The sequence below is a fragment of the Equus caballus genome, chromosome 12, assembly GCF_041296265.1.
Source record: "Equus caballus isolate H_3958 breed thoroughbred chromosome 12, TB-T2T, whole genome shotgun sequence".
In the NCBI taxonomy this organism is placed as follows: Eukaryota; Metazoa; Chordata; class Mammalia; order Perissodactyla; family Equidae; genus Equus; species Equus caballus.
Window position 1 is genome coordinate 48,438,526 of NC_091695.1, and position 23,191 is coordinate 48,461,716.

General features: G+C 43.2%; 1 protein-coding gene across 16 annotated transcripts in view; it reads right to left on the reverse strand.

Moving 5' to 3' along the window:
* Positions 1–23,191, reverse strand: part of NAP1L4 (nucleosome assembly protein 1 like 4) — a 49,565-nt gene that overhangs the window by 23,276 nt on the left and 3,098 nt on the right. For 12 of the 16 annotated variants that reach the window (XM_014729747.3, XM_023654714.2, XM_023654715.2 and 9 more), the window contains exons 2-6: positions 7,683–7,713; positions 6,732–6,790; positions 4,394–4,493; positions 1,243–1,384; positions 925–1,011 (exon numbers count right to left, since the gene is read on the reverse strand). In XM_014729747.3, coding sequence (XP_014585233.2) covers positions 925–1,011; positions 1,243–1,384; positions 4,394–4,493; positions 6,732–6,790; positions 7,683–7,713 — 419 coding nt within the window. Of the gene's footprint in view, positions 1–924; positions 1,012–1,242; positions 1,385–4,393; positions 4,494–6,731; positions 6,791–7,682; positions 7,714–9,883; positions 10,218–16,790; positions 17,190–23,191 lie in introns of those variants that run through there. The other 4 variants (XM_070230247.1, XM_070230253.1, XM_070230254.1 and 1 more) reach the window with 3 other exon arrangements.

Genomic DNA, 23,191 nt, shown 5'->3' on the forward strand with positions numbered 1-23,191 from the left:
CACTATTTTTAAAAGATCAAAAACATATACAGCTAGCCAAACTACCATACACTTAAAAAAAAGCCCTAAAAGTTAATAGTATAGGATAAAAGCTACTGTTCTGGGGCCGGTCCCATGGTTGAGTGGTTAAGTTTGCGCACTCGCTTCGGCGGCCTGGGGTTTCACTGATTCGGATCCTGGGTGCGGACATGGCACCGCTCATCACGCCACGCTGAGGCGGTGACCCACAGAGCAGAGCCAGAAGGACCTACAACTAAAATATACAACTATGTACTGGGGGGCTTTGGGGAGAAGAAGAAGGAAAAAAAAGAAAAAGACTGGCAAAAGATCTTAACTTAGGCGCCAATCTTAAAAAAAAAAAAAAAGACATCAGAGAGAGCTAAGTGCTGTGAGACTTTCTGGTACCAATCCCAGCCCAGAAGAGAAAAAAGCTACTTTTCTCCCAAACATAAAATCAGGCCAGCAAAGGTAATCTTGTGGCATGCTGGGACTTTGTGTGGCAGTGGGATGGGATCTGTCACCAGAAAAAGGCTGTGAGCAGGCGATGGACAGGGCACATTACCAAAGGGCCTGTAATCTACCAACGTGAAGTGGCTAGAGGCACCCTGGCTACTTCCTCATCACTGCTGGTCCCTAAGCAGGGTCACTGTACTCTAGAGAGCAGCTATAGACAGTAGAGAGGGGAGACTGTGTCTGGTTCATCATGTTGACTGACGGCACATCAAGCCAGATGCCAGGCCAGGGGCTGCTCAGTACTCACTGTCGAGAAGAAATCTCAACCCACCTGAGGGTGAAGGAGCACCTACTGTCAGGAGGTCTCTATCCTATAAAGCTGTATCAGTGATTAAAAACCAGCTAAAGAGGTTTCTGATTCCTAACAGTTTTCAAACAGAACGTAAGCTGCACTCAGTAAAGACAACTTACCGCCAGTTTGTCCTCCTCTTCACTTTCGCTGTGCCATTCTGATTCCGCATCTGTTGGCTCAACGTCACCAGTGATGAATTCCCTTCTCTGAGTAAAAACAAGACCTTCTTATGTTAAGTTATTCAGAAACTTGAGTTAAGATGAGTTTGTAAATAATGTCTATGAAAAGACTGTGAAAACTGGTGCTTTCGTAACTTATTTTACAATTCTAAGTTTTAGGGCTGAAAGAGTAACATTCAACAATTCACTAAGTCTGGATATTTTATGTAAAGAAAGATGTGAAAGATACTAATTACATTTACTAACAGAGCTCCCTACCTTGTCAAAGAGAGGCTGGTATAGAGCTGCATACTTTCTTTCCAGGTCGTGGACTTCTTCATAGAACTTGGCTTCTATATGAGCGCACTTCACCTGAAGCTGTTTCAAGGCATTGATTCTTCTTTTGACGGCTTTAGGTAAACTAAGAGGGAATAAAAAACGTAACATCCATCTCTGCCAAATGAGGCAGCACGCTTCTCAATTTTATTGGGAGAAATTTAGGTTAACACAGAATTAACATCCTTACAATTAAAAGCTAAAAATTAAGAAAAGGACAAACATCCCAATAGGAAAAAACAAAAAGGAAGCTGAAAAGATAATTCACAAAAGTAAAAGTACAAATAATCAAACAGGGAAGAAAAGGTCCAAACTCACAAGATATCCAAAAGAATGTAAATTTAAAAGAACTGCTGTCTTTTCAACAAACTAGCAATTAAAAAAAAAAAATCCCAGGTTTGTTGAGGCTGAAAGGAGATAAGCCATCTCATTGACTCATCTTTCTTTTTTTTTTCCTTAAGATTTCATTTTTCTTTTTTCTCCCAAAGCCCTACTGGTACACAGTTGTGTATTTTTAGTTGTGGGTCCTTCTAGTTGTGGCATGTGGGATGCCACCTCAGCATGGCTCGACAAGCAGTGCCATGTCGGGGCCCAGGATTCGAACGGATGAAACCCTGGGCTGCCGAAGCAGAGCACGCGAACTTAACCACTCGGCTGCGGGGCTGGCCCCTGGCTCATCTTTTTTAAGGGCACACAAGAAGCTTGAAAATGTACTTTGGATCCAGTAACTCTACTTCTAAGAATTTATCCTAAGAAATAACCAAGTATCTATGTACTGCAAGGTCCACTGATATATTATTTGCAAGAGTGAAAAGCTAGAAACAATGCCAAGTTGAACAGGATTAAAACACAGCCTGTCCACAGTCACACTATCCAAGAACGCTCAGTGTCACATGACACAGACAGACATGCCGAGGGAAAACGGGAGACAACCAGACAAGTGCGGTTGTTGTCTTCTAGTCAGATAACTATCAGCTTGCCTTTTGATACCTTTCTATATTATAAGAAATATTTTAGTCTGTATGTATTACTTTTATAAATCAGAAGAAAAAAGCCATTTTAAACCCAACACAATTATTTCTTTAACCTGAAACCCTTGGTCACAATCTGGAAGGAACAGCAGATTCCTGGGCCTTGTCACAGACCCACACAACCCCCTGGGCGGGCCTGGGTCCTGCCCTCTGAGTTTGCCTCCACCTGGGCGGAGTCCTCAGGGCAGAGCTGGCACTAGTCTGCACACTTTACTGATCCTCCAGCCACGCACAGCACAAGTACCAGGCAGTTCCCACACAGAGTAGTTTAGAAAGTAATGAAACAGCCCTGAATCACAAAGGACCCCTCTCCTGGGGTATGAGTACACAGGCCTTAATTATACTCAGGGTAAGGTCCTTCACCAGACTCCCAACTGGAGTCACCTTTCTAGGACTACTGTTGGTGGAAGAGAACAAGGAAGCAGCAGAGTTAGCATTAACAAAATGGTAGAGAGTAACACCTGTGCTTCTTTTCTTCATTAACTGCACGATTTAAAATTTTTTAACTTTTCAGAGGCCGGCCTGGTGGCACAGCGGTTAAGTGCGCATGTTCCACTTCGCCAGCCTGGGGTTTGCCAGTTCAGATCCCGCGTGCGGACATGGCACTGCTTGGCACGCCATGCTGTGGCAGGCATCCCAGATGTAAAGTAGAGGAAGATGGGCATGGATGTTAGCTCAGGGCCAGTCTTCCTCAGCAAAAAGAAGAGGATTGGCAGCAGTTAGCTCAGGGTTAATCTTCCTCAAAAAAATAAAATAAAATACTTTAACTTTTCAAATCTTCTTAATGGAGTAAAAACAAGAAGGATTCTAAGTAAACTGGACCCTGATACCCTCCTTGGCCACCCTCCAGCCAGTTACAGTATCTACACACTGTTCTCCTCCTGCAACAGGCACTCCACGTGCAGTCCGTCCAAAGTGGAACACTCCTCTTTCCAGGAGACCTTGTTCGCAGTCCTGCATCTCCTCTCTGAGCATGCTGCCCACTTACTCGGTTTCTAAAGCCAGAAGACTAGAAACCACTACTCATCCTCAGCTCTTGTACTGCCGCCCAGTCTCACTACAGCCCAGTGATTCAGTGCGCAAAATCTGAAAACCCTGCCCCACTGAGTCAGCGCCCAGAGAACCCACTATAAGGCAAAGCAGATCCCAAGGGTCCCCTCCCCATGACAGCAGCCTTGGGGAACACTACCAAGCCCTGAGTAGGGGAACCACTGCGGAGGGCAGGACAGCTGAGACCAAGCTCTGTCTGACTGGAAGACAGAAGCCCAGTAGCTGCTCATCCCTTCCAGAAGCAAGACAGCCAGGCCCTGAGGGGGGCTGTCCTAGGATTCCAAGGTGGGTGTCCTTATTGTCCCCCCCTCAATAAAACCAGGACACGCGGGGCCAGCCCCGTGGCTGAGTGGTTAAGTTTGCGAGCTCCGCTGCAACGGCACAGGGTTTCGCTGGTTCGGATCCTGGGCAAGGACATGGCACCACTCATCAGGCCACACTGAGGCAGCGTGCCACGTGCCACAACTAGAAGGACCCACAACTGAAATATACAACTATGTTCTGGGGTGATTTGGGGAGAAAAAGCAGGGGGAAAAAAAGCCTGGCAACAGTTGTTAGCTCAGGTGCCAAGCTTAAGAAAAAAATCAGGACACAGACGCCTTCTAAAACAGCAGTTTCTGGTGTTGCCAGCTCGTGGCGGGGAGCCAGGGAGGAGTGGTTCTCTTAGCTAACCAGAGCCACGTGGAGGAGCAAGCACTCCGCCCTCTGCCTGGCACGTCCTTCCCCTGCTAACTCCTTCTTGTCCCGCATGACTCACATAAGCTGTCACGTCCTCTAAAATCGCCACAGGATGGCACTATGTGTAGACCTAGCAGATGACTCAACATGTTGCTTATTCTTTCCACAGATCTGGGCCCCTCCTCCAGAGTCTTTGGAAGCCCAGCGCCTGGCTCTCAGCAGGCAATGTCTGCTGAACGAAAAATACACTTATTCCGACTCTAAGGAACTGGGAAACATAATAGGTTTTTTCTGTTTCTCCAAGTTCTATCACGTCTCACTCACAGCATACTTACGTCTCAATGTAGCTGGAAGGAGTGTGGGAGACATTGTCAAGTCGTTCCTGTAGAGCTGCCAAAACTTGAGGATTCTGCATCACCTGATCTGTGAGCTTTTCTACCAAGAGTGAAAAACAAGGCCAAAATATTTAAAATAAGACCACCAGAACAGCCAAGAGTCAAAAATCACCAATACATAATCTACTTAGCTTTGTTTATCTAAATTCTAAATAGAGCAAGCAGCTTTTTGAAAACATCTGTTTCGAAAATATTTAACATTTATTTTAAAGGCATTTGATACTTTATGTTAATTGCCTGAGGAGGTGGTTATAAATCTACTGAAGGGTACCTAAGGGTTACTGGTTCTCACCTTAGGTGTTTAAGCCCCAAATCTCCCAACTGAGGACAGCATCACTTCCTAAATTCAGGTGGTCTATCTCCTGTCACCTCACTTTCTCTCTCCAAGTCCCACGGTGGAGCCCAGAAGCCAAGGCCAGGGACAAGGCACCTGTTCCTCAGAGTAAATCAGCACCCACTTGTGCTCCAGCTCACACTCCAGGAAAGCCCGACTCTCACCAGTTCACCGGTGGTGCCAGACTTTCAACCTACAATGTCCTTGTGCCCAAATCCACCTCCTCCACAAGGCCCCTGGGCCATCCCCCTACTAAAAGTCACTTGCCTCCGTGGCCACACTGTCTATATAGCTCACACACATTTGTACTGTTTCAATGAACAAGATACCAAGAGGGAAGTAGGTGTTCTTTTACTCAGCTGTAACCACGGAGCAGTACAACACCTGGTTCCCGGCACAGACTTAGTGTTTGTTGAACCAATTCCCTTATTGCCACCGTCCAGAATCCAAACTCAGTACCCACCCCTGACTCAAAAGGTAGTCCATATGTGGGAGTTCTCCCCATCCTTCTGTAAGAAAGGGATGTGCGCAGCAGAATACACCCAGTAGACACTCAATTTTAACAAACACAACCACTAAACGAAGCACTGTGTATGTGTATTTAGTGTATATAATCGTGTAGGTAGAAAACTGTATACATGCGTAAAATGTAAATCGTCAATGGGTGCTAAACCCACTACGTAAAAGTCTCATGGAGAACGGGATACCCACAGGGCACCCAACAACTTACTAACTAAAAGGACCCTTCCAATGAAAAAATCTGGAAGACACTGTCTTAACCAAGTCATCAACCTCAGTATTGACTGTCACAGGTCTAAACGCACTTGCCACTGCACCAGGTCACCTGTATGAGTCTTGCCAAAACGTTTACCCTGAATCTAATGAGGAGGAAGCCAGACTATCCAGAGTGTAGGCATTCTACAGACAGCTGGGCACATGCCTTGCTGAAGTGTCCCTGTAATGAAGGATATAAAAGGTGGGGGGTGACATTTGCAGCAATGTGGATAGACCTCGAGGGTATTATGTTAAGCGAAATAAGCCAGTCAGAGAAAGACGAACTCTATATGACTCCACTCATAGGTGGAAGTTAATATATTGACAAGGAGATCTGATCGGTGGTTACCAGGGAAAAGGGGGGGTGGGGGGAGGGCACAAAGGGGGAAGTGGTGTACCCACAACATGACTAACAAAAATGTACAACTGAAATCTCACATGGTTGCAATCTATCATAACATTAATAAAAAAAAAAAAGGTGGGGGGTGACTCTAGAACAAAGGAGACAGCACACGCAGTGCATTATCCTTGGGGAGTCCCGGATTTGAGTGTAGTGTACAGCTGTGAAAGATCTGCTGAGAAAAACAGGGAAATACAACACGACTGTATATTAGCTAATAGTCTTCCACCAATGTTAAATTTCTGGGTTGTGATAATGGCACTGTGGTTAGGAGAATTCATTCTAGTTTTAAGGAAATTTACACTAAATTGTTTTAGGGAAAAAGAGCCAGGATCCACAACTTGCTTTCAAACAGTTCACGGGAAAAAAAAAGTATGACTGCATAGATTCGAAAATGGAGGGAAAAAATAACACATCTAGGAATTTCTGGACAAAATGACACGATATCTGGGATTTGCTTCAGAAAATCAGGGGAAGAGAATGAAGAGCCCAGGTGAAGACTGGCAGGTGACCGTTAAGGCTGACGCTGAGTGACAGTGGGTACAGAGGTGCACTATGCTATCCAATTCACTTCTGCAGAGTCTCAATTCCCTATAATAAAAATTTTTTAAAACACAGTACTGATTTTCATCACTCTGACTTTCTTAGAATCTGTGAGTACAGCTAGCCTTTACTTGTGCTACCTGCATTATTCTAATAAATGGCTCGAGAGCAGGAGCCTCTGCTCTGCACGAAAACCCTCCCGTTAACTTCCGTGTGCATGAACTCACCTGTGTTACTTGCATTTTTAGCAGCTTCCAAGGAATCTGAAGAAACCCCATCTGAAAAACTGAAACAATATATTTAAAAAAGTATTACTGTAAAGAAAGTTCCAAAGACAAGTAGCCCAAGGGCACTTTTCTTATTTAACATATTAAGATGTCTCTACTGTGACTTCAGATTTGGGTGGAAGAGAACTATGGACACGCATGTCTGTTATCTGCAAGATACTTTCCTCTTTGTTATTAAAAATAATTCTACTAGCTAACAACCCCCCATACCCTTCCCCACAGTTCTAATTTCCAACCCCGGCCGAAGCTTCTTAGTTTTCATTTCTCCAATTTCTTTCCTCAAAAAATCTGCTCCTGTCCTCAAATCAAACCCACTAAACCCACCACCAAGCATGCTACAGTTCAGTCAGCTGCTAAAGCGACCAAAGAAAAGCCGCCTGACCAAGCTGTTAGGACACAGTGCCCACAGCGGCTCTGTCGGCTGGCCACACAGTCTCTAAAAACAATTAAACTTCATAAAAATAGGTCTAACAGTTCTCAAAGATGCCTGGATACATCTCTCTCACCAAAAATAAACCACATCAAACACTATACACAACCAAATGTGACCTTCAGATCAATCCACCAAACAAAATCTTTCCTTGACCCCAGAGGCTACAGAACGTTAGGATGGTGTCAAGTCGATCGTATGACTCCACCAGGGAGATGTTAAAGCCCAGAGGGCAAAAGGACCGCTTCACACAAAAGGCTTTAAGGATCAGTATTTGGGAAACTTTTCATGTCTGAAGTAATTTCTTTATGGACACACACACACAGACACACACAGACACACACTCCCCTCCCCCCTGAGTCACCAGCTAAAACTTCTAATGATGCTTACTGAAATATGGCTTGGCTCTTGCTCATCAACTAAAATTTAAAGTCCAATAAACAAAATCTATTTTGGCTTACCTGTTATCTGCCATCTGAATGTCTTTATCTCCTACAAATCAAAATAATTGTAACAATTAACATTACCAATATTCACAAACAAAAAGCTTTTCATATGTGCTCCTCGGTTGTTCATGGAGGACGAGGATGCACTGGGAGGTGGGAGAGGAATCTTTCTGGGGGTGGAAACGTTCTACATCTCGAATTGGGTATTGGTTACTTGGATATATACACTTGTCAAACCTCATCAAATCGTACACTTAGAATCTGTGCATTTCAGTGCATGCAAATTTTACTCATACAAAATGTCTCTTGTTGGCACTAACATGACTAGACTTCAGAGGAAGAACGATTAATCAATTCTTTTTCTTTTTTAAAGATTGGCACCTGAGCTAACATCTGCTGCCAATCTTCTTCCCAAAGCCCCCCAGCAGTACTTGTACAGCCTAGTTGTAGGTCATTCTGGCTCTGCTATGTGGGACGCTGCCTCACCACGGCTTGATGAACGGTGCTAGGTCCACGCCCAGGATCCAAGACGGCGAAACCCTGGGCCGGCAAATGAGGACACGTGAACTTAACCACGTGGCCACGGGGCCAGACCCCAATTAATCAATTCTAATTTACCTTATCTCCATAATAAATTTTAGCAACAGGAACATGTATTTATGCTAGACCAATTATTTTAGAACAATTCAAAGCATTTACTGGTATTTACATCTTGTTTCAAACTCTCACAGGATGATTTTTACATTTTGAGTATTCTGTACGCTCTATGACTTCTACCCTGAAGGTGCAGAGCTGGTATAAAAACACTAAGTAACATACTCAGGACTCCACTTTTACAAGACACATATAAAAAAAGACTATCTCCAGATAAGATGACTTTCTGCCTATAAATATTGAAAATGGGCTCCAGGACATTTACCTCTTAAAAAGAAGAATTTTATATTAATGAAGTTTCAAAACCCTATCTAAATGCCTAGCTAAAAGAAGTTGTCAAATGTAAAATAAACCAGAGGTCTGGTGATGAAGCTCCTTAATCTTAGATGCAGTAAACACTTCAGAACCTCTCTGAAGGGTTGTTCCAGGCTGACAACTGGTTACTGTTTCATTTTTAGGTATTTGAGCAAAGCCCAAATCCCTCAATTATACTGCTTTAGGGTAAAACAAAATAATAAAATACTATGCAAATGTTACATTATCTTTTTCAAAATGCTAAATGATTTAAGGAAGCAGATGAAAACCAGAAGGAAATAAAATGCAACAAATACGACAACAGCTGGCCATACGCACACCATCACCTTGCCAGTTACCCACACCGGCCCCAGGTTTGTGAAGGGTTTCAAAAACCCTTCAGTGGTCCCTATCACCTTCTGCTGATTCCCAAGTCACTTCACACAGAAATCCAAATTCCTGCACTTTCTAGTTCTGTCTACCTCACCACTCCTATTCTCACATCATGGTCCTTTGCACTCTGCTACATGCATATAGCTGCAATCAGAGTATTCCCAAGTTTATAGTCTGCTTTCCCACATATTATAAATGCAAAATGTGTAGGTCTTCAAAATAACATTTGATGACAACATTCTAAAAGCTAATACACTTACCATTTACCAGTTGTTAAATACTGAGGGGTTTTCCCCTGATATAGCTTTGATAATGTCTTTATGAACATATAGTTTATCATATATTTACGTTATACAAACATATTTATATAGCTGCCCATCCCCGAGTTATTATTTATATGACAATAGTAGGATCTCGATAGTAGGATTTCTGTGTCAAAGTATGAATGGATACTGAGACCTCCTGCCAACTAGTTCCACACTGACAGCAACTGTAATTTGGCTGCATAATGAACACTCTCCACGGTCTAACAATACCCCAGTAGTGCCTTCTGCAGCCTACACACACTCATCACCAGGAGCCTCCTCTCTCCTGAAGCAGCTGCCAGTGCTTCGTTTAACGGCCCTGGTCTAATTAAACTGTCCAGTTTAAGGGACAGACTCCAGTCTTCACCCAGTCAACACCCCTCATTAAGTAACACAGCTAATTCCAACTCCTCCTATACTAGCAAGGGACCTCTGTGACGAAAATCCAGTTAGGAACCATGCAGAGTGCACTAGCTCAAAGATGGGTCGAGATTTTTGGTGGATGCTCGTTGGTCAGAGGATAATTTTCAATCTTCTATACAGCAAGCATTTATGGGTAATCAGTCTCACCATCTTAAAGTTTCGTTTTTCTGAGGGCATATTCGTGAGATTCTTCATTTCATATTCCTTTGTTTCCATTTTAGATTAAAATCCTTTCACATTCCTCCCCTTTTGATCAAAATCTTTCACAGAAAGCATTACTGATCAACCTTATCACATGGGTATCTTCCTTAATCAGAGATGTTGAATGCTGTAAGGTAACTGTGTGTCCCATGGAGGAGGAAAATGGCTAGCAAATATTTGGCCTCATTTGAACAACAGGACTGAGAAATGCAGAATCTCGGGTCATGTTCCTCCAAGGTGGTCAGCTCATTTCCATGGTCAGCTGAGCTTCAGGACAAGCCTTGGAAAAAAAAAGAACTTTATTTTGTACATAGATCTTATTTATACATCTGTACTAAATGTACGAATCTATTTGTACAAACAGATTTATTTGTACATCTGGGAGGAAGGGATTTGCCTGCTAATACAAGGCAGCAGAAATTTAATTAGGAGGATTATACCAGGGCCATAAGTCCAATTACAGCTACTGACTGGACTAAACTTCTCAACCAATTTCCCCAGCTGCCTATATTCAACAGGGTGAAAATGTCCCAGGTCCCTGGGGCTTGGCATATGTCAGTTAAGTTTTATATTATCTTTCATTATTTTTAGTTCTTGCGTTATTTTCCCCAATTTGTTAACATAAAAACAGCACTCTTCCCCAAGCAGGGCACAGCTTCCCCTTGCTGTGCCGTGAGGAGGTTTAGGGCTCTGTGGTTTTGTAAGGCCACTTCCACTAGGCTGCCTATTCGGGTTTGTTGATAGCCGAAAGGTCTAATAGAAACATTAAAGGTAGTAGCCACGACTACGGAGAGATTCCAAACTGCCTTTTCAAGTCCTTCTACTCTATCACAAGGGAAAAAGACTCAGGTAAAGGAATGTCCAAATTCCTTTCTTTCTACTATGGGAGTGTTTGTGGGCATCCACCCCAAATTGTACCCATCTCAGCTACGATGTGCTCTTCTAAATTGGGAGGAGAAAGACCCCAGATTGGATACACAGGTGGTGGAAGGAAGGATTTTCATGACTTTGGCATCAGGAGTGAGGGCAACTCCACGGCATCCTCTGCATTTAAGGGGCAGCATGGAGTAAACATTTCTTCCACACAGAAAGAACCAGTGTTTCCTAAAGAGAGGGCATAAGTAGGCCCTTTTGCCCAGATTTTTTTTTTCCTGGAATAAAAGAGATCTCATGATCCACAACAATCATTTACACACAACATAATTGGTTTTGTTAGTGCAGTGGGAATGGTTACAGGAACATCTTAAATTTTGATATATTTAGACTAACAGATGAGTTTGATTGTTGTGGATGAGGTTCTGAAAAGGTCTCGGGACTTTCCAGGGAGAAGGTAGGTTGAACTAAGTTCCCACCATTCACCAGATTTTTGCTCAATTCCCCATGAGTTCAGGTTCCTCCTAAGTGTTATTAACTCTGGAGCAAATCCAAAAAACAGCAAGAGAGTTTTTTAAGGTGGGAACGAAGGGGTACATAACTGTCAAACTAAGGGCAGCAAGGCGGCCAGAGAAAGGACAATTACAACTTTAGGCAGCATGATTTAGTTGAGCCATACAGAATGAAGCTAAGGCCTGGTCCAGATATTTTGGGAAAGCTGTCCACTTCTGATGCCATTGCTTTAGTCCCTGGAAATTTTTAGCTTTAAGTCACCAGTTGGGGTGCAGGTCCACTCAGGTTTGGGGGCTTTTAGATGGGACACACGAATCCAGGAGTCCGTCTCTCGGAGCTTGGGGCACAGGGGTTAGTCAGTACCCCTGGTAGAGGTCCTTCCAACGAGGCTGGAGGGAGTCTTTATGGAGACGCCTTTTCCAACAGATGAAGTCTCCAAGCTGTAAAGTGTCATGTTTCACATCTTCATCTCCTGGGAGCACATTGTGCGAAGACTGTTCCACCATTGCATGATTACGCCCAGTGGATTTAATTAGACCCTTGTGAAACCGAATTATGTGACCTTTTACTAGTTGTGGGTTAAAGGAAGCAGGGGCTAAAGGCATTGGCCATCCCGTGATTATTTCAAAGGGTGAGAGTTCCTGAGTCCCTAATGGAGTAGATCTAAGGTTTAGAAGAACCAGTGACAGTACTTTCGGCCAAGGTATTTGGAGAGTTTCAACTAATGTAGCCAACTGGATCTTTCTAATTCCATTTGTACACTGGACTAGTTCTGAAGACCGAGAATAAACACATTGGAAATGCTACAGAACCGGCCAGACAGCAGACTTGTCCAGGTACCTGTCCAGTGACGCTGGTCACTATGGAGTTCCAGGGAGCTTCCCCAAGTGGGAATAATCTTTTCTAAAAGGATGTTAACTACAGAAGAGGCAGTTGCCTTCTACATGGAAATGCTTCAGTCCAATGTGAAAACATACAAACCATTACTAGAACATATTATATCTGTGAGATGGGGGCAACTGTATGAAACCCATCTGCCAGGCCTCAAATGGTCCACTGGGTAAACTAAAATGTTTCGAGGTGGTGCAAATAGGTTTCCCTGGGTTGAATTCAGGACAGATGGAGCAAGACAAGCATTTTCTGTGGCCTTACTGATGTTTCCCCACCAATACTGACTCATAGATGTTACCATTTTCTCAGTGGACCAATGGTTTAATTCACATACAGTGGTCAGTAAGGGAAGATTTTTAGATTTTCCTGGCAGGAGTGGCTTATTAACGGGTCCAAACCAGAGTCCCTTTTCTTCACTGTACCAACAGCCTTCAGCTTTCCAATTTGCTTCTCCCCTTCAAAGGCTAGCTGTTGTAATTCCTTGGTCACTTCCCTTAGGTCCTCGCCAGGGAGAATAGTCTTTTGGACTGTGATAGAGGTCGACAAATCTCATAAGGGCAGTGTTTTTCGCAGAGGTATCAGCAAGATGGTTTGCTCTGACTTGCAGTGACTCAGACTTGCAATGCCCAGAGACTTTAATGATGGCTAGAGCTCCTGGTAGTAGTACAGCATCCAACAGATTTCATACATAAGGTTCAGTCTTAATTTTATCTCCACTGGAAGTGAGGAAATTTCATTGTTCCCATAACATTCTAAAGTCATGGGCCACTCCAAAGACATACTGGCTATCAGTATAGATGTGTGCTGTCTTGCCTTCAACGAAAATTCATGCTTGGGTGAGGGCATCTAATTCAACTTGTTGAGGTGAAGTAGCCAAAGGCGAGGGTGCAGTCTTAAAACCTTGAATGGAGTTGATCTCGCACACCCAGCACAAAATTGACCATTTTCATTTTTTAGGTAAGACCCATCAGTAAACCAGGAAGGATCAGTTTCATCAAAGACACTTCTTGTTAAGTCATCACGAGGGGTCAACAGGTGATCCTTGAAAGTCAGACAGTCATGGGAATGCCATCAGGGGAGGAGGGAAGAAGGGTAGCAGAGTTGAGACTGTTACAGAGAACAAGAGTGATACGAGAGGCAGTTAGTAAGAGGATTTCATAGGAGGTAAGACAGCTTGCCGGAAAGTGTTGAGTATGGTGTGAATTCAAGAGTCTCGACAGTGCGAGGTATAAACACGGTCAAGGAGGATCCCATGACTATCTCTGCTGTAGTCTTTACTAAAACAGCAGTAGCAGGTATGGCTCTAAGGCACAGGGGTGGTAATCATTGGGCCAGATTTAATTTTTGGCTGTAGTAACCTAGGGGTTGGTGATAGCCCCCATGTTTTTGAGTAATTACTCTAAAGGCATTCCCTCCGTTCTCATACACAAAAAGGAAAAAAGGTAGCTGATAATTTGGGTCCACAAGGGTAAGTGGATTTATTAAAGTTTCCTTCAAGGTCTTCAAGGTCAAGTTATCTTAGTCATCCAAACAAGAGGATCAGGTTTGGCATTCTTCAGTAAGGCATATAGGGGCTGAGCCATTAAGAATTTTGTAATCCAGCTGTGACAGTAACCAGCTAGCCCAAGAAAACCCCATAACCAACATTTAGTTTTGGGGTTTGGAAAGCTTAAAATGGTTGAAGTGTACTGGGCTCTAGGCGTAGCCCCTGTTATGTGACTAAATGTCTTAAATACCAAACCTGAGTTCAGACAAATTGTGACTCTCCCTCCAAGACCTTATGTCCCTTGACGGCTAAGATTTTAAACAAGTAAACAATGTCTTTTTGTGAGGAGTCTTGGGAGGGTAAGCAAATCATCCACATATTGTAGTAAGGTGAAGCCTCCAGAGAATTCTATCATTTAAGTCAGGCTTTAAAATTTGTGAGGAGGATTCTCAGTGAAGCCCGGGGGCATGACTGTCCAGGTATATCATTGTCCTTCCCAGGTAAAGGCAGAGACACTGACAACCTCTACCAACATGAATACAAAACATGCACTGCAAAGTCAACCACACTGAAAAGGCTGCTTCCAGTAGGGAATGGACGCCAACAGCATGTGGGGATTAGGGATTAGGGCAGTGAGGAACTACCATGTTGTTTATCACCCTAAGATCCTGGACAAATCTCCACCCTTGACCAGCGATTTTTTTTTTTTTACAGGTAAAACAGGGGTATTACAAGGAAGGTACTGCAAAGGATAACGAGTCCTTGGGCCTTATAGTCTCCTATGACGGGCCTTACATCCTGTAAGGCTTCGTTTATAGGACATGGGTGTATCCATGGGAGAGGTTTGGAGGAGTCAATCCAGATTTTAACGGGAGGGGTACTATGAATTCTGCCTACGTCTGCTGAGGATTTTGTGCAAAGAGTGAGGGGTACTTGGTTTAACAGTGCGGATGAGTCCAAAGTTTGGTCTTCTTTGGTTTGTAGAGTACAATAAAGGCAAACGGGGTTGAATTCTCCCGAGTGTTGGATTTAACTCAAGGGATATTCCCCCTTTGGAGAGAAAAAATGGCAGCATATTTCTCCAGGAAATCCTGTCCTAATAAATGTAGGGGAGCCGAAGTGCTGAGGAGAAATGGGTGTTTGTCTTGCGAAGGTCCCACACAAAAAGATACGGGCTGAGAAACACGGACATGTTATGCTTTGAGAGCCCCACTATTTGAACATATGTATTATTCCAAGGAAGGGACCACTGAAGTGCAGTGGGGCTGAGCACTGACACGGTGGCCCCTGCGTCAATTAACACCATAAAGAGCGTGTCTCGGATCTGGAGGGCAGTCTGCCCCAGCCTACTTAATGGCAGGACGGGGAACAGTCCCTCAGACTGAGGATGTCCTCAGAGTCCCAACACGGGGCTGGGTTTGGCAGTTGGTTCTGGGAGGGTTACAACTGTCTGGATTGCAATTTACAGCCGTTCTTCTCGCAGTGACCAGATTTTCTGCAAGAACGACACGGTCCTATAGGACAGATCTGCTGCAGAGTCTACGTCTGTTGGAGACGGAGATTCAGAATCTGAGCTGTCTGTCTTCTGACATCATTTGCTGGGGTATGAGCCAACTGACTGGCCAGAACGACAAGGTCAGCGTCGACACTGTCTCCCATTCTACACAGGTTCTTTTTGTCTCTTTTGGTGAGGCAGACTTGGCCCTGAGCTAACACCTGTTACCGATCTTCTTCTTTTTGCTTGGGGAAGATTTAGCTGAGCTAAGATCTATGCCAAGTGGTGTATGTCCACGCCCAGGATCTGAACCTGCAAAGCCAGGCCCCCGAAGCAGAGCATGCTGAACTTAACCACTAAGCCATGGGGCCCTGAGCTAACATCTGCTGCCAATCCTCCTCTTTTTGCTGAGGAAGCCTGGCCCTGAGCTAACATCTGCTGCCAATCCTCCTCTTTTTGCTGAGGAAGCCTGGCCCTGAGCTAACATCTGTGCCCCTCTTCTTCTACTGTATATGTGGGGCACCTACCACAGCATGGCTTGCCAAGCAGTGCGATGTCCGCACCTGGGATCCGAAGCGGCAAACCCCGGGCTGGTGCAGTGGAACATGCGCACTTAACCGCTGGGCCACCAGGCCGGCCCCCTCACATAGGCTTTTGGCTATGCTGTGAGCTTGGTCATATAAAAACAGGTGGTGTAGTTTAAACCCTACAGATTGTCTGGGGTTTTCCCAAACAGCAGTTTTAAACCAGTACCGGGCTTGACCTTCTCCGACAAACATGTGGACTGACTGATAGATCAGAGAGACCAAGTTGGTAAGTCAGGGTTACAATATTGAATTCTTCCGCAAATCTATGGGGATCCTCAGCTACTCTGGGAAAGTCCTTAATTATATCTCTAAGCTCGGGTTTTATCCATGGGGTAGGAAATTTGGGGTGGTTTAGCAGGATCCTCAGAAGGTCTAATTTTGAAAGGGAAGGTTTTAATGGGCTTGGTTGGTGAGGTTTCAGTGACAGGAAAGAAGGAAGTTCAGATTGGGGGGAGGGATAAGGAGGCGGCACAGGGGAGGTGGAACAGTTGGGGAGGACAGACCTCGGCAAGCACCAAGGAAGAGGCCTCTGACATTTTTTATTCATCTTTAGCTGTTTATCTGCTTCAGTCAATTTGGAAACACCATTTTGTAAGGAGGCAATTTTAGAATCCTAAACACGTTTAGAAGCCTTGAGATACCAATTAAAATAGCGGTCCCATTTGGATTGTTTAATTTTGTAGCCGTAGTCTTCTAACTTAGTTCAGAGAAAAACAAGTTAGGAGAGATCAAAGGTTCCCCATAATGGCCCCTGGAATTCTAAGTTATCCTTAGTAAGACTGGTCCATTTAGTCAAAAACGTGCATGAGGAAGGAGTGAAATAAACATAACATAAAATCGGCTGGGGTTCCTGAAGGGGGGCCACCCTTAGAATATTTAGATGACTAGGATCCCATTATCAGATTCAGAGCAAAACAATACTCACCAGAACAATCTGTCCCTATCCAGATCTCGAAGTCAGAGAGCTTGAACAAAAGGAGGGGACTTGAGATCTGAGAGGAGACTTACCAAACTGAAAGTTATAGCAACCTGTGGAGGCCAAGAATGCAAAGGGCTCAAGTGTGCAGACCGTGCTTGATTCCGGGGGTTGCCCGTCATTCCTTGGTGGTTGTCTCCTTTGGATCCCACTTCTGACACCATGTAATGTCAACTGAAAAGGAGGTAAACTGAGGCGAGTTCCAGTTACCAGGAATTGAGCTTATTTGGGAATAGCAGAGGAAGTGTAATTCAAGACACGTGAACTGCAGTGAGGTACAGGCAAATGCACTGACGGTTTAGGGCTGGTGGCTTTTATGAGCAGAGTGCAAAAGGGGAAAATCCAGTTAGGGACCATGCAGCAAATTCACTGGCTCGAAGATGGGGAGAGATTCTTGGCAGATACTCATTGGTTGGAGGATAAGTTTCAATCTGTAAATCAAGCATTTATAGGAAATCAGTCTCACAGTCTTTAAGTTTCATTTTTCGGACGGTGTGCATGTAAGAGTCTCCATTTCATATCCTTTGGTTCCATTTTAGATTAAAATCATTTCACATTTCAAATCCAGACCTTCCTGCCTTTCCCTACCATCACCAACCACTTCACTTCCTGCTGCCACTTCCATCTGCTCAATTCAACATTATTGTTGCTGTTGTTGGAACAGATGACAATCAACAGCTCAGTCAGGGTCAGGACTGCCGCAGCTCAGCAGCATTCCCAAGAAATCCACTGTCTAGAAACAGAGTGAGAAAATACGCCTTCTATCCTGTTCACTATGTAGTCCCAGGGCCCAAAACACCATTAGGCACAATGAATATCTGTTGAATGAATAAACACCCTATTGCAGGACACAGGCCAAAGAAGTTCACCTTCCCATGGAATGACACCACGCCAACTTAAGAGACTGCAGTGACACAATGACACAATTTATTTTTCATCTATGTGAAGGCATGTGCAATTTAATGCTATTTTTGATGACATGATGACAAAGCAGTTAAGTTAAACCCGACAAGACATTCTCAAAAAAATAAAAAGGTGCCAAATCAAGGATAGAAAGAGAAAAACAAACAAAACAATGAGCTTAAACAATGGGAAAGAAAATAATCTTGAAGACTTAAACCACCACCACCAACCCAGAACCCAATGTTTAGAACAAAGCAGATACACAATAATCTGGTTTTGATGTGGGTTTGAATCCTATCCCTATCATTTCCTAGCTGTGTAACCTTGGTTTCGACACCCATAAAGTACCTATCTGAGAAGGTGCTGCAAAGACAGAATTACACACATAAAGTGCCTAAAACATGACTCACTCCAGCTCTCTTCCCACTTTTTTTTTTTTTTAAAGATTGGCACCTGAGCTAACAACTGTTGCCAATCTTCTTTTTTTTTTCCTGCTTTTTCTCCCCAAGTCCCCCCAGTACATAGCTGTATATTTTAGTTGTGGGTCCTTCTAGTGGTGGCATGTGGGACACCAACTCAGCGTGGCCTGAGGAGTGGTGCCATGTCCGCACCCAGGATCTGAACCAGCAAAAACCCTAGGCCGCTGAAGCGGACGGAGCGCATGAACTTAACCACTCAGCCACAAGGCTGGCGCCTCTTTCTACTTTTCTAAGTGTAACATGCTTACAGATCATTCCATCTATTGCTTGATATGAAACCAACAAACCGAGTTACCTTAAACATTGCTCCCTTTATCTAAGGAAAAATAATGTGGTGACATGATAAACAAGCTACAGTTCATTTAGTCAAATTTCATCACCACAAATTACCTGCTTTTGTTTAGCGATTCCTACTACAGTTAAAATAGAAAGTTACGGGCCCGGCCCCATGGCCGAGTGGTTAAGTCCGTGCGCTCCGCTTCAGCGGCCCAGGATTCGGATCCTGGGTGCAGACATGGCACCGCTCATCAGGCCGTGTTGAGGCAGCATCCCACATGCCACAACTGGAAGGACATACAACTATGTACGGGGGGATTTGGGGAGAAAAAAGCAGGGGGGGAGAAAAAAGAAGATAGGCAACAGTTGTTAGCTCAGGTGCCAATCCTAAATAAATAAGTAAAATAGAAAGTTACAAGGAACCACCAAATTTGCAGTTTGAGAAATATAACCATCCATTTGTTTTAAATGCTGATATGCTGGGTTTAATACCAATTTCATGAAACCAAAGTCCAAGTCTCATCAGAAGGTTCTTCTACTTCTAGAAGGCAACCAAATTTAAATATGAAAGGGATACCAGGCAATAGAATATTCTAAAATTTCAAAAGAATGCAGCAGTTCAGGTTCCCTCCCAGGGTCAAAAATTTTAACTGAGTCTACAATTCTAAATTTGGATTGACACACAAATTTCCACGATTACACAAATGAGTGTTTTGCTTTTATTTTTATAGGATACCTCACAATCCTATTTATAAATTATTTTTACTCCGAACAAGGGAATTGTTCTCATGGGGAAAATTTTTTAATTTCTGTAGCAAATTATCCAACATAACTTTAAACTCCTTATTTTTAACTGAAAACTTGATCTGTAGCTAGACTAACCATAGAATTTCAAATTGGGCCATTTTTGAGAGAAAAAGGTGTAGGCTGGGGAATATAGTCACCCTTCATATAACCAAAACTTTTATACATTTATCATCTCTCTTAAGCAAGTCAAAGGACCTTGGAGTTATCCTACGGAGGGTAACTGAGTGATTAAAATTAACTTAAATGAAATCAATATGTTCTGTAAGACTTCAGAATTTCATTATAGTCCATAATCCTTATTAAATTAGGGTGGTAGTTAAATGAACCCTATAGCATAATCACTTGGTTTACATACTGTCTGAGGGACGGCAATTCCACCCTGTCCACCTAAGAGGGAGGCTGACCGGTCCTGGAGGACAGGTCCAAATCCTCCAGGAGTACTATCATGCTTTGGCTTAGGATCACAGCAGAAGAGACAAAGAACCATCTATTCATCCATCATAAGGAGGAATCAGGATATCCCCGCAGGACATCCCAACATCTCCACTCACAAAACCTGGCCAACACAATGAAGCCTTAGGACAGGCCAGATCTAATGGACACTGCCCTGATCAGCAGATCCTTTATCCAGTCTGTGACTGCATTCCCTAGTATTAGAAGGGAAGTGTGCTGGAGGAAATATGCTGGGCAGGTAAGTGAAAACATACCTGAAGTAAATAACACAATGACCTGTGTAAGTTTCTGAATAAAAGCTATTCTTGCTAACCAATACACCTGTCATTTACACTTGTAATCTCTTAGCAATTAAAAAAAAAAAAAAAAGAAGTCTCCAGGTCCTAAATTCATACAGGTAGTCTTGAAATTATGTTCAAACTGATTTCAATCACATGTAAAGGCTGATAATCTAATGTATACGCACTTCCTTTTTCTTCTGGCATTCATCAAAAAACTGATTCAAGGGCTGGCCCCGTGGCCGAGTGGTTAAGCTCATGCGCTCCGCTGCAAGCGGCCCGGTGTTTCGTCAGTTCTAATCCTGGGTGCGGACATGGCACTACTCATCAAGCCATGCTGAGGCAGCGTCCCACATGCCACAACTAGAAGGACCCACAATGAAGAATATACAACTATGTACCGAGGGGCTTTGGGGAGAAAAAGGAAAAAAAATAAATCTTTAAAAAAAAAAAAAAAAAAAACTGATTCAAAAAATCACATATTATATGTTTATAGATGAACTAAGATTGGCAAACAGTTAATTACTGCAGCTAGGTGTTAGGTATGGGGAGCACTACTTTTGAACATGTTTGAAACTTTTTACCATCATGTTTAAAGAAAAAAAGAACAGATAATGCACGTTTGTCTTCCCACTGGAGAACAAGTTCCACTGGGCAGCGGCCTGTCGACTCGCTCAGTGCAGCAACCAGCACAGGACTTGGCAGGAGACAGCGGCCAAGCAACCGCTGCTCCATTCATCCATTCACTGCCATTGGTCACCGTCTGCTTGTGTGTTACCTGTACAGAGCACGGCGTCAGGGACCCCATGAACACCTTAGCCTCTCCCAAGTAGTTTCTGATCTAAACGCCAGCAGACAACAGTGAATCATGTCTTCAGAAACTTGGTAGAGACCAAGCCCTCAGTTTTCAGGAAGAAAGTAAACTACTTCCTTTCCTTAACCAAAACACACTATTTTTACTCAAGGCACAGTGGTTCTTCAGTGCTACAGCTCCAATTTCCTCCCCCACTCTCTTTTCTCTGCAATTCATTAGTACAAGACTGAATGAGGCAAACATGTGAACGTTTTTCTTAATCCAGTATTTACAGACCTTGTCACCTTGTCAGAAAGGCTTTTCCCTCTCCACTCTACTTCACATTGAAACCACCCAAGTCCCTACTCCTTCTCTCCACGTTTGTCAAAAGCCTCCACCACTATCTAACTTGTTTGTCTGTCTGCCACTGTGCAAACACACGAGGCTAAGGCCTTCTGTCTGTTCTGTTCAGTGCGATCCCCAGTGCCTAGAACTGTGCCTAGCACAAAGGGTGCTCACAAACGAATCAAGAGATGCAAAGCACTGAAAGCTACTTTGCGATAACTGGGTAAACAAGAAATGTTTCAAATTATAACACTTACAAGTGCATTCTTATAACCACTGCACATAAATATTTAAAGTGTATAGTCAATCTCTCTCCCACAAAACTCCTCAACAGAAATAATCTCATCTTGGTTTTGAACAGGTTTTTTGGATAATAAAAACTGCACTTAAAAAAAAAAGGCCCATGGAGCCAGAATGGCAGCACAGTTCATTACAACAGCTGACAGAGTATACTCGTAAGAGGAAATGTAAGGCTGCCCAATGAGTGCTCAAGATCAAAAGGTAAAGGTCACAAAGGGATCTTTTGTAGTTTTCTTACTATAAAAATACACCGCCTCTCAAATTCAATGGCAAACTAAGGAGAGCAGCCCTGCTTTCTCTAGAGAGAGTAAAGCAGAAAACCAGCAGCTGTCACGTGAAAACAAATCTGCCTCATCACAAACCAGTTCTTGACAATTTCCTACCAGTCAAACCCAAAATCCTTCACTACCTATTGATAAGGGCTTCCCACTTACCCTGTGCTCCAGGGCCAATCTCACAACTGCAGTTCAGGGAGGCGAGTATTTGCTAAACCAGGAGATTATCATGCAAAGTAAGCTATACCCCGTGAGAGCGAGTTCCGGCAGCGATACCGCATCAGCGACTTTCTACTTCTAAAATCATCCCAGCGGTAGAAGAGCCAAACTAAGTACTGTCAGCCTTTTCCTTTGGATGCCTAAACACGCTTCCCTTTAAAACAAAAAAGCAAGCACCCCTTAGACAGCAATCCCAGACCGAATTTCCAACAAGCTCCTCACTGCTGCCTGATTATTCAAGTACGGACATCACCGGGAGTAGCAGTACCGGTTTTCGCCTGTTTCATACAGTTGATGGTCCCTAGGCCTTTAGGAATTTAAATCACCCTCCTGCCCACACGCTATTCTTCCAAAATAAACAAAAAAATGTAGGCTCTGGCAAAATTTTTGAAAGTACAACATGAGCTTATCAGAACAGTCAAACCATTTTAAAACTGTGGACAAGGAATGGAAAGGAAGAAAAGCAACTCTAAAAGTAAGTAATTTCTAACTCTATCATGCGATTTATACTGTACATTTGAGGTCATCCCTCCTGATGCTGGAAGACTATCAACTGATCAAAAGAAGAAAACAGGAAAAGATCTCAATCCCAAGCGCAGCTGGCGAGAGACTTGCAGGCACAGGGAATTAACATGCTCTCACCATCAAGAGGCTGCTAAAACCCTGACTGGTTAACAGAAATATTTTAATTAAAGATTCAAGTACAAATTCAGACTGCCATGTGTTAATGAACATCCCAACTCTAAGTACTTAAGCTCTATAAAATTATGAACTGCCCCATACAGATAAAAATCTCAAAACTCAAAATACTCACAAAACTGCAATGCCTGTACATTTCTGGAGGACAAGAATCCTAAAACCGATGTACCCATTTCAGAACTCAGTTTACTGAGGGTATCAAACCAAAAATGACAAAATCAGCTTTGCAAAGAATTCGATCAATTTCTCCAATCACTATTTTGTACTTGTTTTGAAAAATAACACAAAATTCACAAGTGTTCAGGCGTTATTTTATGATACAGAGGCACAGATAACTGCAGACATTCTGAATCAGTAACCCTGGTCAACCAGGAAAAAAAAAAAGTGCAAATCTATGTGTAATAACAGGTATTTAAGACAGTAATATAGTGTTAAGATAATTACTATTTTATATAATCGTAAATAACTATTTTGAGAATAATTCTTCTTATTGTACCGTGACAAGAGGCCTTAAAATTCTAGTGAAAACACTCCTAAGCAAACTTGGGAAGGTTACAATTTCTAAGCCTATTTTATCTATAAAATGAATTCTTCTTGTCATTATAA